Here is a 17,087-nt window from a genome sequence, read left to right as displayed (position 1 = left end):
GGTCAAATCACCTCAATAACAAGCTCATTTTGTGTGAATTTGAGAAATTTGCTCATGCCATCTGAGCCTCCATTTTCTTCTTTGTAAAATGGGGAAAGTTCTGGGCTGTGGCTCACAGGGTGATGAGCACTAACAAGACTGCCTGAAGTGAGATCTTGCTTGAAAATTTACCCAGTGTCCCAAATCGTCAAATCTTAAAACTGGTTAGCTGCCTAAAGGGTAAAACATCTTATTCTTGAATTGGCGAGTACGGTGTATAATTTAAAAAGCGATAAAATAAACCACACTTAGAAAATGTTAGTTCTATTATTTAGTGGTCCCACCTGATGGGTACATTTGTTGAAATCCAGTATTTAAATAATTGCGTGCTGATTTTTATATATATATATATATATATATATATATATATATATGTAGCAGGTTCTTATTAGTCATCAATTTTATACACATCAGTGTATACATGTCAATCCCAATCTCCCAATTCATCACAGCACCACCACCACCACCCCCGCCACTTTCCCCACTTGGTGTCCATACATTTGTTCTCTACATCTGTGTCTCAATTTCTGCCCTGCAAACCGGTTCATCTGTACCATTTTTCTAGATTCCACCTATATGCGTTAATATACGATAATTGTTGTTCTCTTTCTGACTTACTTCACTCTGTATGACAGTCTCTAGATCCATCCACGTCTAAATAAATGACCCAATTTCGTTCCTTTTTATGGCTGAGTAATATTCCATTGTATATATGTGCCACATCTTCTTTATCCATTCATCTGTCGATGGGCATTTAGGTTGCTTCCGTGACCTGGCTACTGTAAACAGTGCTGCAATGAACATTGTGGTACATGACTCTTTTTGAATTATGGTTTTCTCAGGGTATATGCCCAGTAGTGAGATTGCTGGATCGTATGGTAATTCTATTTCTAGTTTTTTAAGGAACCTCCATACTGTTCTCCATAGTGGCTGTATCAATTTACATTCCCACCAACAATGCAAGAGGGTTCTCTTTTCTCCACACCCTCTCCAGCATTTGTTGTTTGTAGATTTTCTGATGATGCCCATTCTAACTGGTGCGAGGTGATACCTCATTGTAGTTTTGATTTGCATTTCTCTAATAATTAGTGATGTTCAGCAGCTTTTCATGTGCTTCTTGGCCATCTGTATGTCTTCTTTGGAGAAATGTCTGTTTAGGTCTTCTGCCCATTTTTGGATTGGGTTGTTTATTTTTTTAATATTGAGCTGCATGAGCTGTTTATATATTTTAGAGATTAATCCTTTGTCCGTTGATTCCTTTGCAAATATTTTCTCCAATTCTGAGGGTTGTCTTTACGTCTTGTTTATGGTTTTCTTTGCTGTGCAAAAGCTTTGAAGTTTCATTAGGTCCCATTTTTCATTTTCATTTCATTATTTTTGTTTTTATTTCCATTACTCTAGGAGGTGGATCAAAAAAGATCTTGCTGTGATTTATGTCAAAGAGTGTTCTTCCTATGTTTTCCTCTAAGAGTTTTATAGTGTCCAGTCTTACATTTAGGTCTCTAATCCATTTTGAGTTTATTTTTGTGTATGGTGTTAGGGAGTGTTCTAATTTCATTCTTTTACATGTAGCTGTCCAGTTTTCCCAGCACCACTTATTGAAGAGACTGTCTTTTCTCCATGGTATATCCTTGCCTCCTTTGTCGTAGATTAGTTGACCATAGATGCGTGAGTTTATCTCTGGGCTTTCTATCTTGTTCCACTGATCTACGTTTCTCTTTTTGTGCCAGTACCATATTGTCTTGATTACTGTAGCTTTGTAATATAGTCTGAAGTCAGGGAGTCTGATTCCTCCAGCTCCATTTTTTTCCCTCAAGACTGCTTTGGCTATTCGGGGTCTTTTGTTTCTCCATACAAATTTTAAAATTTTCTGTTCTAGTTCCATAAAAAATGCCATTGGTAATTTGATAGGGATTACACTGAATCTGTAGATTGCTTTGGGTAGTATAGTCATTTTCACAATATTGATTCTTCCAATCCAAGAACATGGTATATCTCTCCATCTGTTGGTATAATCTTTAATTTCTTTCACCCGTGTCTTATAGTTTTCTGCATACAGATCTTTTGTCTCCCTAGGTAGGTTTATTCCTAGGTATTTTATTCTTTTCATTGCAATGGTAACTGGGAGTGTTTCCTTAATTTCTCTTTCAGATTTTTCATCATTAGTGTATAGGAATGCAAGAGATTTCTGTGCATTAATTTTGTATCCTGCAACTTTACCAAATTCATTGATTAGCTCTAGTAGTTTTCTGGTGGCATCTTTAGTATTCTCTATGTATAGAATCATGTCATCTCCAAACAGTGAGTTTTACTTCTTCTATTTCAATTTGTATTGCTTTTATTTCTTTTTCTTCTCTGATTGCCGTGGCTAGGACTTCCAAAACTATGTTGAATAATAGTGGTGAGAGTGGACACCTTTGTCTTGTTCCTGATCTTAGAGGAAATGCTTTCAGTTTTTCACCATTGAGAATGATGTTTGCTGTGGGTTTGTTGTATATGGCCTTTATTATGTTGATGTAGGTTCCCTCTGTGCCCACTTTCTGGAGAGTTTTTATCATAAATTGGTGTTGAATTTTGTCAAAAGCTCTTTCTGCATCTATTTAGCTGATCATATGGTTTTTATTCTTCAATTTGTTAATATGGTGCATCACATTGATTGATTTGCGTATATTGAAGAATCCTTGCATCCCTGGGATAAATCCCACTTGATCATGGTGTATGATCCTTTTAATGTGTTGTTGGATTCTGTTTGCTAGTATTTTGTTGAGGATTTTTGCATCTATATTCATCAGTAATATTGGTCTGTAATTTTGTTTTTTTGTAGTATCTTTGTCTGGTTTTGGTATCAGGGTGATGGTGGCCTCATAGAATGAGTTTGGTAGTGTTCTTTCCTCCACAATTTTTTGGAAGAGTTTGAGAAGGATGGGTGTTAGCTCTTCTCTAAATGTTTGATAGAATTCACCTGTGAAGCCACCTGGTCCTGGACTTTTGTTTGATGGAAGATTTTTAATCACAGTTTCAATTTCATTACTTGTGATTGGTCTGTTCATATTTTCTTTTTCTTCCTGGTTCAGTCTTGGAAGGTTATACCTTTCTAAGAATTTGTCCATTTCTTCCAGGTTGTCCATTTTATTGGCATAGAGTTGCTTGTAGTAGTCTCTTAGGATGCTTTGTATTTCTGCAATGTCTGTTGTAACTTCCCCTTTTTCATTTCTAATTTTATTGATCTGAGTGAGTCCTCTCCCTCTTTTTCTTGATGAGTCTGGCTAATGGTTTATCAGTTTTGTTTATCTTCTCAAAGAACCAGCTTTTAATTTTATTGATCTTTGCTTTGTTTTCTTTGTTTCTATTTCATTTATTTCTGCTCTGTTTCTTTGATTCCTTCCCTTCTGCTAACTTTGGGTTTTGTTTGTTCTTCTTTCTCTAATTCCTTTAGGTGTAAGGTTAGATTGTTTATTTGAGATTTTTCTTGTTTCTTGAGGTAGGCTTGTATAGCTATAAACTTCCCTCTTAGAACTGCTTTTGCTACATCCCGTAGGTTTTGGATCATCATGTTTTCATTGTCATCTGTCTCTAGGTATTTTTTGATTTTCTCTTTGATTTCTTCAGTGATCTCTTGGTTACTTAGTAACGTATTGTTTAGCCTCCATGTGTTTGTGTTTTTTACGGTTTTTTTCCCTGTAATTCATTTCTAATCTTATAGCGTTGTGGTCAGAAAAGATGCTTGATATAATTTCAATTTTCTTAAATTTACTGAGGCTTGATTTGTGACCCAAGATGTGATCTATCCTGGAGAATGTTCCATGTGCACTTGAGAAGAAAGTGTAATCTGCTGTTTTTGGATGGAATGTCCTATAAATATCAATTAAATCTACCTGGTCTATTGTGTCATTTATAGCTTCTGTTTCCTCATTTATTTCCATTTTGGATGATCTGTCCATTGGTGTAAGTGAGGTGTTAAAGTCCCCCACTATTATTGTGTTACTGTCGATTTCCTCTTTTATAGCTGTTAGCAGTTGCCTTATGTATTGAGGTGCTCCTATGTTGGGTGCATATATATTTATAATTGTTATATCTTCTTCTTGGATTGATCCCTTGATCATTATGTAGTGTCTTTCCTTGTCTCTTGTAACATTCTTTATTTTAAAGTCTATTTTATCTGATATGAGTATGGCTACTCCAGCTTTCTTTTGATTTCCATTTGCATGGGATATCTTTTTCCATCCCCTCACTTTCAGTCCTTTCAGTTACATACATGTCCCTAGGTCTGAAGTGGGCCTCTTGTAGACAGCATATATATGGGTCTTGCTTTTGTATCCATTCAGCAAGCCTGTGTCTTTTGGTTGGAGCATTTAATCCATTCACGTTTAAGGTAGTTATTGATATGTATGTTCCTGTGACCATTTTCTTAATTGTTTTGGGTTTGTTTTTGTAGGTCCTTTTCTTCTCTTGTGTTTCCCACTTAGAGAAGTTCCTTTAGCATTTGTTGTAAAGCTGGTTTTGCGGTGCTGAATTCTCTTAGCTTTTGCTTGTCTGTAAAGCTTTTGATTTCTCCATCGAATCTGAATGAGATCCTTGTTGGGTAGAGTAATCTTGATTGTAGGTTCTTCCCTTTCATCACTTTAAGTATATCATGCCACTCCCTTCTGGCTTGTATAGTTTCTGATGAGAAATCAGCTGTTAACCTTATGGGAGTTCCCTTGTATGTTATTTGTCGTTTTTCCCTTGCTGCTTTCAATAATTTTTCTTTGTCTTTAATTTTTGTCAGTTTGATTACTTTGTGTCTTGGCATGTTTCTCCTTGGGTTTATCCTGTATGGGATTTGCTGCGCTTCCTGGACTTGGGTGGCTATTTCCTTTCCCATGTTAGGGAAGTTTTTGACTATAATCTCTTCAAATATTTTCTCAGGTCCTTTCTCTCTCTCTTCTCCTTCTGGGACCCCTATAATGTGAATGTTGTTCCGTTTAATGTTGTCCCAGAGGTCTCTTAGGCTGTATTCGTTTCTTTTCATTCCTTTTTCTTTATTCTGTTCTGCAGCAGTGAATTCCACCATTCTGTCTTCCAGGTCACTTATGCATTCTTCTGCCTCAGTTATTCTGCTACTGATTCCTTCTAGTGTAGTTTTCATTTCAGTTATTGTATTGTTCATCTCTGTTTGTTTGTTCTTTACTTCTGCTAGGTCTTTGTTAAACATTTCTTGCATCTTCTCGACCTTTGCCTCCATTCTTTTTCCAAGGTCCTGGATCATCTTCACTATCATTATTCTGAATTCTTTTTCTGGAAGGTTGCCTATCTCCACTTCATTTAGTTGTTTTTCTGGGGTTTTATCTTGTTCCTTCATCTGGTACATAGCCCTCTGCCGTTTCATCTTGTCTATCTTTCTGTGAATGTGGTTTTTGTTCCACAGCCTGCAGGATTGTAGTTCTTCTTGCTTCTGCTCTCTGCCCTCTCTGCATGCTGGTTTTTTTTTTTTGCGGCACGTGGGCCTCTCGCTGCTGTGGCCTCTCCTGTTGTGGAGCACAGGCTCCGGATGCGCAGGCTTAGCGGCCATGGCCCACGGGCCCTGCCGCTCCGCAGCATGTGGGATCTTCCCGGACCGGGACATGAACCCATGTCCCCTGCATCGGCAGGCGGACTGTCAACCACTGCGCCACCAGGGAAGCCCTGCATGCTGATTTTTATCTCAGCTACTGATTTTTATCTCAGCTACATAGTGTATCAAAACTGCTATGTAGGGCTTCCCTGGTGGCGCAGTGGTTGAGAGTCCGCCTGCCGATGCAGGGGACGCAGGTTCGTGCCCCAGTCCGGGAAGATCCCACGTGCCGTGGAGCGGCTGGGCCCGTGGGCCGTGACTGCTGAGCCTGCGCGTCCGGAGCCTGTGCTCCGCAAGGGGAGAGGCCACAGCAGTGAGAGGCTTGAGTACAGTTAAAAAAAAAAAAAAAAAATTGCTATGTAGCTCTTTTTGGAAAAGAAATTAGCAGAAACTTAAAAGAACAATAATGAAAAAAAAATTTTTTAAATTTTAAACATCTTTATTGGAGTATAATTACTTTATAGTGGTATGTTAGTTTCTGCTCTATAACAAAGTGAATCAGCTATACATATACATATATCCCCATAAGGAACAGTAATTTTTTATACACACATACATACACACACATTTGCATGCATGCATACCTATATAGCAATAAAGTAGCAACTTCAAAAAGCCCAGAAAGAATTTCCAGGAACCACTACAGAATAAACTGTGGCTAGGAACTTTTTGTGATGATTAAAACTAGTACTAGTAATAACAATAAAATCTAACATTTATTGAGCACTTAGTGTATGCCAGGTAAGTCCTCCAAATGCATAGGTGTTATTATAGTTTAGGGAACTTAAATGACATGACTGAGGGAGATGGCAGACCAGGCAGAACCCAGGACTGCATGCTGAGCTGTCACCACTGTACATAACTAATTCTGTATGTAATTCTTTGACTCATGCTTTCACTCTCCCTTTCCTGTGAGCTCCATGAAAGGAGGGGACATAACTGCTTTGTCCTCAGTATTCCCACCAGCAAGCCCAGTGCCTGGGACATAGAAGGAGCTTGATAAATATCTGTTGAATGAATTCATGAAATGATTAATAATTAATGAATTGAAGTCCAACTTAACCAGTGTGCTCTGCTACCTCTATTTATATAAACTTCTGTGTTATGTTTCAGAAATTTTTCTTTCTTTAAGCAGGTTTAAGGTAAAAATCTGATCTAAAATAGTTAGGTCTTACTCGTGAATTATTTCCTGCAGACAAGTTTTGGCCTTACCCCTCTCCCCATGCCACTGCAGTTGGGGTCAGTCTTGCCATCAGCATGGCTATCCTTGAAGAAAGTTTAAGCGTCAGTTTTAGAAGATAACGCTGGAGAACAGGTGCCAGTTTTCCCCAAGTGCATGATCATCTCTTCTCCTTAGTCACCTACTGAGAAGGGCTGGTGCCTTCGTCCAAAGCCTCTTACCTTCTGCACCAGGAAGGCTGTTTTCTGGACCCCTCCATTTTTTTTTACTTATTTTTCTTATGTTTGCCTATTACAGTATTCCAGTCTCTTCTGGCTTAAATATTGTCTTCGGATGACTCTGTCTCTTTTGGACAAATAATCAGCCTTTCCGATTTCAGTTCCCTAGCCCTGTTTCTCCTGAAGTAAATGTTTGGGTATGTGAAGAGAGGGTCTCTGAGGCCTCATGGTGGTGGGAGAGGAGGACCTGGGATCCACACGGGGCCCTCTGGGTTCTTTCTGGTTTCTGCTGTGGAGAAGCAACCACTGAGGTGTAACTGGTCTCCTCCGGCTTTTGGGGGGGTCACTGAAGAGCACCTGTCCCTGAAGTCCGTGTCCCAGCCGTTTGCTCCGTGTAGTGAAGTCACTGCACATGTGAACGCTCTCACCTGATCCCAGGTCTCTGCCGGTTGCCGAGCCTCTCGGAAGCGCTGCACTCTCTCAGCCCTGGGTCAGGCGGGAGGAGGCGGGAGCGTCGCCTTAGGCTCGGGTCTCTAATCTTGCTGGCCATCCTTGCTGGAAGCTACCGAGTTACTGCCCCTCACTGTGTTCAGACAGGCTCTACCTGGACTTCAGGACTCCTCTGGAAGGCCATGCCTGGGAAGTGAGCCTCTAGTCCAGGTGCCTCCAGGTCTTACCTTGATGTGCTTCCCCACCCCTACCCCTATCAAGGCCTGCCCTTGGAACGGAGGCGTCAAGGGCCCCAGCACCTAACCCCTCAGCTTCCCTGTCTTCCTCTTCCTTCCTTCCACCGAGGCAAGGGTCCGTGTCGCACTTCTGCTACCTCCTTCCGGAAGAGATTTTCTCAGTCCTATCTTCTTCCTTCAGAAAACAGTCACTTCACCTCCTCACCTGGGACAGTTGCCAGGTACTGGGGCAGGAAGAGTGAGGCAAAGGCAAGGGGAAGTTTTACTTATTTTAATTTCCAAAGATATTGTCTGTATTACGTTATAAATTGTGATGAGCACTCTGAAGGAAACGAAGACAGAGAACGAACGATACGGAGGCCTGCCAAAGTGAGATCGTCCAGGGAACGCTTCCTGAGGAGGTGACATTGAAAGAGACCCACAGGATGAAAGGGAACCAGCCACATAGAGAGTAGGGGGAGGGGTGGGGGGACGTTCCAGACAGAAGGAACAGGAAATACAAGAGAAACAGGAGCCTTCTGGGGATGACTATTGGATGGTGAGAGAAGTCAGGGAGGTGGGATTGAGACCCAGGACCACCGTGGAGGCAGCATGAGGTGGGCAGAAGGAGCATTAATCCCCTTCTTCTGAGAAGTGCCAATGCCCAAATCCAGAGCCTCTTCTCTTGGCCCTAAATTATGTGCAGGACTGGGTAGGTGTTTGCTGCCCACTGAAGGGCAGTGAGGAGATGAACACATCAAAGCAGAACATCGGCGTCAGGGCCAGTTATTGAGCCCCTGTTGGCCCAAAGCCAGCGCTGGAGGCTGTGGGGAATCCAACAATGCAGGTGACTCAGCGCTCCCTCCCTCCCCCCGTGAGCTCACATTCTCTCATTAAACAGAAACACAGCTAAACTATAAACCCTGCTAGAAACTGTCTTGCACATCTCTGGCTGTGTTCCTTCTAAACCCAAAGAGAAAAAATGACTCACACTTGTAAAAATTCCATCCAGACAATACAGCAGGTGAAAAAGAAGAGGATCAAAAAAAAAAAAATCCAACTACCCAGTGGTAATCACTGCAGTGTCCTTCTCGACATCTGTCCGTAAACACACACACACACACACACACACACACACACACACACGCGCGCGCGCTAAATGGGGTAATGTGGACGTGCACTTCTGTGTCCTGCTCTGCTCACCTAGTGCTGCCTGATATGCACGTGTACTTGACTCTCCCTGTGCATTTTTTGGTTCCACTGAAAACAGAGAACTGGAAGGTGTTTTTTCTAGAACAGCAACCCTGGAAAGCCACAAAAAAAAATGATGGGGAGCAAGAGCTTTACCCCTTTATAGTGAAGAAAAATACAGATCCACAATCCCAAGAGCCCTGGGTTTCACATCCATTTCAGCAGCTTGTGACGATGATACCAGCACCCAGGCAGGGCTGATCCTCCCTCACCCACTCCATACATTCCCCCCAAAGCTGCCCCGGTCTTCTCTTAAAAGCTGCCTTTGGTGTGTTTGGTGAGAAGAAAAGGTAGACAAGCAAGAAGGTCAGATTCAAGACCCTGTTCTAAATGGGTTGGCATCCCACACAGGTGACCACAGTATGAGGTAAGCTGGGGCTGGTGAAAAAGCAAGGCCACAGGACTAACTCAGGTTTCAGTGGGTGGGTCATGTGGAATTTGAAAATGCATATTCCTATCATAATATTTATATGTAGAAATTTTTTTAAATCTACTGCAAACTACAAAAAAAAAGAAAAAGAAAAAGCTCAACCTCATTTCCTTGGCTAGTAGAGAATCCAAAAGAAGGGCTCTACCTAGTGCAACTTCTGACACATAACTGGGAAGACATACTCATCCCCAGCCTGGAGCAGGGGTGAGAATACCCAGTTCTCCAGGGCCCTGGGTGTGAAAGTTTAGTTTGCCAAAAGAGATCATGGGCTTGAAAAGTTTGGGGAACTCCACTCCGTGCCATTGGTCAGGGCTCAGACACATGAGTTTGCAGATGTGTCCCGAAAACACGAACAAACTTGCCTGATTCCTACAAGGAATGTCCTTTCCCTTTTCTAGCTGTTTGTGCTGCCGATGTTATTATTAGTCATAGTTAGAAAGGGAATTTTATACGTGGACTGCATCATAATCTCTTTTGCTAAATAAGTATGTAGTATAAATCCTTTGTGAATTATAAATCTGTATTGTCTCTTTCTTGGAGATTGTAAAAGAGACTAGCCCTCATCTCTCCTGGGTGCTCAGACGTGGGACTGAGCCATCAGGCAATCCTTCCTTCATTCCCTTTCGTTCAGCCAGTATTGATTGAGTACTTCCTATGAATTGGTCACAATGGGTACTCATGCAGAGAGGAAGAAACAGACTTTAAATAAGTAAACACAGACAAATATAAAAGTACACATTATGAAAACTTCTCTGAAAGAATCGGGTGACTTCTAGTTTAAAAACTCTTTGACCTGGAGGAATCACATTTGGGTCCTGTTGAATGTGTGGAGACAGTTTTCTTCTTCTGATCTTTGAGGCTGATCCAATTCTTGGCTCAGAGACCAAACCCCCTTCTCCTCTGGTTCAGACGGCTCATCTGCTCATCACAGCATCTGAGACAGCGCGGACCCAGCAGTCCAGAAGCTGAAAAATAATGCTTAAAGCATAAATGCCGGGACTTCCCTGGTGGCACAGTGGTTAAGAGTCCGGCTGCCAATGCAGGGGACAAGGGTTCGATCCCTGGTCCGGGAAGATCCCACATGCCAAGGAGTAACTAAGCCCGTGTGCCACAACTACTGAGCCTGCATGCCACAACTACTGAAGCCCGCGCACCTAGAACCTGTGCTCCATAACAAGAGAAGCCACCACAATGAGAAGTCTGCACACAGCAACGAAGAGTAGCCCCCGCTCACCGCAACTAGAGAAAATCCCATGCACAGCAACGAAGACCCAATGCAAAAAAAAAAAAAGAAAAGAAAAGCGTAAATGCCAGGTAGGGGGGAATGGTGGAAGATGCTGTCGAACCTCAGTAAGAGTTTTTCTAACATAAAATGTATTTATATATATGAAGAAAAATGAGAAAGACTGGGTATGGGTTTCTTTTAAATGACCAGGTAAGACTCTCTCAGAGATGGAAATTGCCAGACTTCTCACTGGTTTGCTGTTTTGACTTTCCAGGGTACCCAGAAAATATGCCTTCCCTACAGCCCCACAAAAACGCTCTCTGTGAAGTCCATCTTAAGGTGAGTACGAATGAGCAGAAACCCATAACCCACCTGGCACCCATAAATGGGTTTTTCCTGTGATCCTTCTGATGTCAGCTTGCTATTTCCTTGGACCTTGGCGTTATACTCAACATTTTGCTAAGCTCTCGACATGCATTACCTCACTGAATCGTCACAGCAGCCCTATAGGACAGATAGTGTTATTGTCCCCATTTTATGGATGAGGAAATAGAGGCCCAGAAGGACAAAGCCAAGATCACACTGCTTGTGTACAGTAGGACTGAGGCGCAAGTCCAGGTCCGGCTGGTTCCGAGCTTTGCTCTCAAGCATTTGTGTTCTGCATGCGTCACCTGCTTCTTTTTTCCGGCACGCAGGCAAATATTTTGGTTTCATAAAGAAAATCAAGAAATTTTTTTCCTTTCATTTTTCTGGTTTGAAATAGAACTCAGATGTCAGCAAATGCTTCTCTGAGAAGAACGTGCTTATTCTTAACCAACAGAAAGTTAAGTGAATGGAAGGAACCGCTCGCTGCTCGGTGCTCAGCTGCCTCTCGTGCTCCCATCTTTCCACCTCCCTCTCATCTCTCCCCCATGTCGGGTGGCAGCCTCCCCTTGGGAATGCCACCACGCAGGTCGGTCGGCCTGTTGCTCTGTCACCAGCTAAGATGTTACATCATAGTAACAGTAGCTTCTGTTTGTTAGGTGCTGTGCTAAACGCTTGACAAGCATTCTCTTGGGGAATCTTTAAATCAGCTCCATAAAGTAGATCTATTACTACCACCACTCCGCATAGGAGGAGTCGGAGCCTCAGAGAGTTGAAGAGATTTGACAAAGATCTCACAGCTGGTAAACCACAGAGCTGGGAATTAAACCTGGGTTCGTGTGATGCCAGGGCTTGGGCTGTCAATCACTAATGCCATCCTGTGTGAGTCTGAGACCTTATCCTAGTGGCCTGGTGATTTAGTCTTTATTTATCTGCAACTAGGTGGTGGCAGGAGGTGGTGTTTTTGATGTTCCCACCCACGACTCGTACTTGCCAGAATGTCTGTTAGAGTGACAAACTTGACTGTCAGTTAGGGATTGCAATTGGCTGATGAAAGGGTCCAAGGATTAAGAAGTAAAACATTTCATATCTCACGTTCAAGCTTGACTTCGTCTTCAGATTGCAGACCTTCTCCCCAGGCCCCATGATCTTTCTCCTGGCCAGTCTGAAGCCCGAGCTAAGAGGGCATCAGTGCAGAGGTTAACCTTTTTCTTGAGCACAGAAGTATCTTGCTGCTTCTAAATCTTAACTTGCTTTGAGAGCAATAGTTTGAATTATATGGGCTTAAATTTCTGTGAATCCTTTTTTCTTCTTCTTCTTCTAAAATGAAGTTTCTCCAGCTCCTTTCTTCTGTATATTTAAAGACCAGGGATTTCACTGAGTTGTAATTTCATTTAATTGTCTGAGTAGGCCTTCACTTTTCAGTCCTCCACTTATAGCCAGAGGAAGCTGCAGCAAGAGAGTATTTTTAAAGATGCGAAGATTAAAACGTCTACAGTTGCTGCCAATAGAAGAAAAAAAAAAACATATATATATATATATTTTTTTTGGCGGTATGCGGGCCTCTCACTGTTGTGGCCTCTCCCGTTGCGGAGCACAGGCTCTGGACGCGTAGGCTCAGCGGCCATGGCTCACAGGCCCAGCTGCTCCGCGGCATGTGGGATCTTCCCGGACTGGGGCACGAACCCGTGTCCCCTGCATCGGCAGGTGGATTCTCAACCACTGCGCCACCAGGGAAGCCCAGAAGAAAATGTTTTATCTCTGTTTGTTACAATCATGAACTTGGAAACTGAAAAGGAAATTAAAATATAAATACTATGGAGTCAGATAAGCCTGAGTTCACATCATGGCTCCACTACTTCACAGCGTTGTTATCCTGGACTATTTCTTTAACTTCTGAGCCTCAATTTACTCATCCTTAAAATGGGGATAAAATAGTACTTGCCTCATAGAGATTAAATGAGATAATCCATGTAAAGCCATGTAAATCCATGTAAAGCATTTAGCAGGGTGCCTGGCGTATAGTAAATACTCTGTAAATATTAGCTATTATCTTTACCTTTCATTTACAAATATGAGGATTCTTGCTGAAAGAGGCCTTAGACAACGTCTAGTCCAATTTGTTTTACCTCTAGGGGAACTTAGCTCAAGGAAATTCACGTTGCTTGTCCAAAGCAAAACATAAAAGAACAATCCTGCTAAGGACAGCCTTTTGCCCTAAATGGGAGAGGAATTGCCAAAGGAAGAAAGACACGTCAGGTCATCTTAGTTACATTTCATCATTAATTGCTATGTAAATGTCAGTGAATCACTTTTTTAGTAAATAAAAGTAAGCATCATGGAGATTAGTCAAGGTTGCCTGAAACAGATGCTCTCAATCCCCCCTCCCTCTCTTACTCTGTGAGCGTGCTCAGGGTGCAGTCACTGCGCTTGGCTACTCGCATGTGTCCCTTCATTGATCACTCCTTGTTGGTTTGCACCTCCTGTGGCCCTTCAGGGAATCCAGCTGTGATTTTCTAGGAGATGATACTTAGCTTTCCTGAAGACCTGAGACTGGCTCCACATTATTTAAGTCTCCACCACACTGCGGCTCACTCTGTCCATTCTATTTCAGTGCCATGAATCTGGACAAATTCGAGAAAGGCCCCAGGGAAATTTTTCATCCTGAGATACAAAAGGTAACAGAGAATTTTGTGCTTCATAATTGTATAAATTTGATCACAGTGTTAGAACTGACAAATCATCAGTGATTCTTAGCCTAGGATCCCAACCAGAATCACCAGCGGTTCTCATCATGGAGAACCTCCCACCCGACATTCTGATGCAGTCAGTCTAAGATAGAGGCTGGGAGTCTGTCATTTTCAGAAATTCAGAGGATAGAAGATGTCCCGAAAGCTGTCCTAGGACTTACTGTTAAGGGAAAGCAGTCTGCCTTGGGAGAAAAAAAATTTAGAGTCATAAACTAGGTAACAGTCCATCCGAAAAATGTCAGCCAAACTTTTGTCTTGCAGTTGCAATCAATTTCGCTTTGAAATTATCCCCTTGAAACGTATAAACACAGCCATCACTAATGGTGTGACAGTTGTGTGTTAGAGCTGAGCTTCGAGGAGTTGGCATGCCAGGTGGGGTGACACAGGAAGAGGCTGGAGAGGCAGGCTGGACTCTATCCAGGAGACAGCGGGGAGCCAGTAGAATCTTTAAGCAAAGGAGCATCATGCTTAAATCTGCTTTTCAGGGAAATAATTCAGGCAGTATGAGAAGGATGGATGGAAGCGTGAGCGATCTTTGTGTACATACCTTCACGATACAGTTAGCTTTTATGATAAGTTCCTGGCTCTCAACTTAGCTTACCAGAAATGTATAGAATTGTGAATTCCCATGTCTTTTGTTCTAATTTAATTTTTAAAATAGTATTTGTACCCTGACTCAACCCCAGAAGGAACTGAGGCAAAAATGGATGTGTTAGGTTAAACTTTAAGCAACTTTAAGCCATAATGTGCTTAATAGTAGTTCCTTATAGCCACCTTAAAAACAAATTAGAATTATAAATTCAGTACCAGTGTGCCCTTATTACTTAATTTGTACCAGTTATCATACTCAATCCCTTCCTCCTTGGAGCCTGGACCCCCAGACACTGGCGCCAAAACCCACGAGGCTTTTGGATGCTTCCTTCTGCGTCTTGCTGCTGAGCAGATCCCTCTGCCCAGAGAGGTCACCCCTGCCTGGCCATCCTTATCTGCTTTCTCTCTCCCACAAAATGAGACAGGACAAGAAAACGAGATACAGCAACCTTCTGCCTATTTATATCATAACTCTGTGCACTGTTTTTCACCAAACAAAAGACACTTTCACACTCTCCCTTCCATTCATGAGCTTTCCCTCCATCCTCTGTGGGTGTGAGCATCCGTGTGTGTGTGTGTGTGTGCAACTTACCAGCAGGAGTTCCCCTGCTGTCATCAGGTGTCTGTAGATTTCCCTTAGGAAGGCTTGAGCAACAGGCTTCCGGTGTAGGGAAAAGAGTTCTTACAAAACACTGGATCCAAAAGGTAAACAGAAAATAAACCACCTGCACTCTAAAGAAGGCATCTTTCCACCACAAGTGGGAAGGTGGCTGATGCTGTTTTAAAATATTATTTGTCTGTTTCTGCTGCCCTTCTGTGTAACATTTTTCTCGGGCGAAATCTTCCCAGAAGCGGCATATGATAAGCTAGCTTTAAGTGGTTAGAGAAACCTAGGTATCTGTGTGTTTCTTCCCACTGCTGTGCATCATCTTTGTTTCCCGATAGTTGTGGTATAAGATGCCTTTCCTAAATGACCAGGTATTGTATAAAAATCTGTAGGGCTAAATTTGAATATTTTAAGCACTTCGAAGGGGAGAAAAGTGGTGTCAATGTCAGTAGACTGAAGCTTGGCTTTCACAGAAAGTCAACATAAAATGACCACCATTCAGCATGGACATAACTTTTCGAACTTCATTTGACAGGACTTGCTGGTTCTTGAAGAACAAGAGGTAAGTAGTCTCGCGAGATGCCTGGTTGTGCTGCTCCGCCTCCGTATTTGTAAATGAGCTTCCCCTTCACCAGGAACACAGCCCTTTATCCCAGGCACACCTCTCTGTGGATTTGCACAGCGAGAATCTCTTATCACTGAAAGACTCCACTGACATGTTTTCTCGGGTGTATTTCAGAATTTTCTATGCAGCTAGCCATAAAGATAGAAAAACAATCAAGTTGCTTAAATCTGCTTGGAAATATTCGAATGTTAACCTCATGATCAGGGTAAGGAATTAGGGTTTTGTTTTCATTCAGTTAAAGCTAGTGTACTTTATTAGCACACTCGACTTACAGAATGCCATATTATTTGCATGTTTCCATTTCCTGTTGTCCCACTTTAAAAAAAAATATGTTGGGTTTTCCAAGTCCATAACTAACATAGAGAAATATCCGAAATATTATCTATAGACAGTTGAGTAAATCAGTGGAGTGTGTGTACACTGTGCCTCTCGGTAAATGGCAGTATCATTTGTCCAGTTGCTCAGGCCAAACTTGGGAACATCCTTGACACCTCTCCTTCTGTCACACCCCCCATCTAATCCATCAGCACATTCCATGGACACGTCTCAATGCCTCCACCACCACCGCTCGAACCCCTCGACACCAGCCCCACCGTCTCCTGCCTGGACTCTGCAGCTCTCCAGCTCTTTTCCCTGCTTCCTCTCTTGCCCTCTCTTCTAGTTTTCACAGAGTATCCAAACATGCCAGGCCAGGCCCTCCCTACGAGGGCCTGCGTGGTATGGCTGGTGCCACCTCTCCATCCTCTGCTCTGCACTAACCACACTGACTTCCTTCTTCTTCCACCTCCTCAGGAAGTCTGCTCTTCCCACCGCAGGGATGCTCCTCCCAGGTGTCTCATGGGTCACACCCTCACTTGATTAGTATCTCTGCTCAGCAAGGCCTTCCCTGGCCACCTGTTTAAGATAGCACACCCTGCCTCTCACCCACTGCCCTTCTTACTGCTTTGCTTATCTTCTTAACACATGGATTTCATTTATTCAGTTTTTATCTATTGCCTCCATTAGAATGTAAGCACCATGAGAGCAGGGACTTATTCAATTTTGTTCACTGCTGTATCTTCAGAGCCTAGAACTGTGCAGATAGAGGACACAAAGTAAATATTTGTTGGTTGAATAAGTGAATTATGTATTGATTGAATGAACTATGAAATACTATGATGCCATTAAAAAGAATGAGGTAGACCTCATTACTGGCATGGAAACATTTCCACGACATAGTATTTACTGAGAAAAAAGTAATTCACAGGGCAATACTTACAGTATAATCCCAGTTGTTTTTATAAACACAGATTTCTATGTGTATTCATTCATTCATTCCTCTCCTTCATTCATTGATTCAACAAATGTTTACTGAACTCTGACTGTGGGTGAACCGTGTACTACTTGAGGCATTGGGGGTTGCTGAACAAGACAAGGTCCCTTCTTCATGGAGTTTACAATCTGGTGGGCTAAGACCAACTAAGGAAGTAAATAAGCAAACATAAACACGGTACTGTTGACAGCCCCAATAGCTGTGGGGAAAGTAAACAAGGTAGGTGATGTGGGGTCAG

General features: G+C 42.4%; 1 protein-coding gene across 6 annotated transcripts in view; it reads left to right on the top strand.

The window, feature by feature from the left end:
- Positions 1-17,087, top strand: part of GARNL3 (GTPase activating Rap/RanGAP domain like 3) — a 153,280-nt gene that overhangs the window by 83,608 nt on the left and 52,585 nt on the right. For all 6 annotated transcript variants that reach the window (XR_009564250.1, XM_060300413.1, XM_030858623.2 and 3 more), the window contains 3 exons: positions 10,876-10,940; positions 13,579-13,642; positions 15,448-15,474. Coding sequence is in view for 5 of the 6 variants with exons in the window: in XM_060300413.1 (XP_060156396.1) it covers positions 10,876-10,940; positions 13,579-13,642; positions 15,448-15,474 (156 nt within the window). In the remaining variant the exon portion in view is untranslated. The remainder of the gene's footprint in view (positions 1-10,875; positions 10,941-13,578; positions 13,643-15,447; positions 15,475-17,087) is intronic.

The sequence above is a fragment of the Globicephala melas genome, chromosome 6 (genome assembly GCF_963455315.2).
Source record: "Globicephala melas chromosome 6, mGloMel1.2, whole genome shotgun sequence".
In the NCBI taxonomy this organism is placed as follows: domain Eukaryota; kingdom Metazoa; phylum Chordata; class Mammalia; order Artiodactyla; family Delphinidae; genus Globicephala; species Globicephala melas.
The sequence above is the reverse complement of the archived record's forward strand: the minus strand, read 5'-3'. Positions and strand labels throughout refer to the sequence as shown.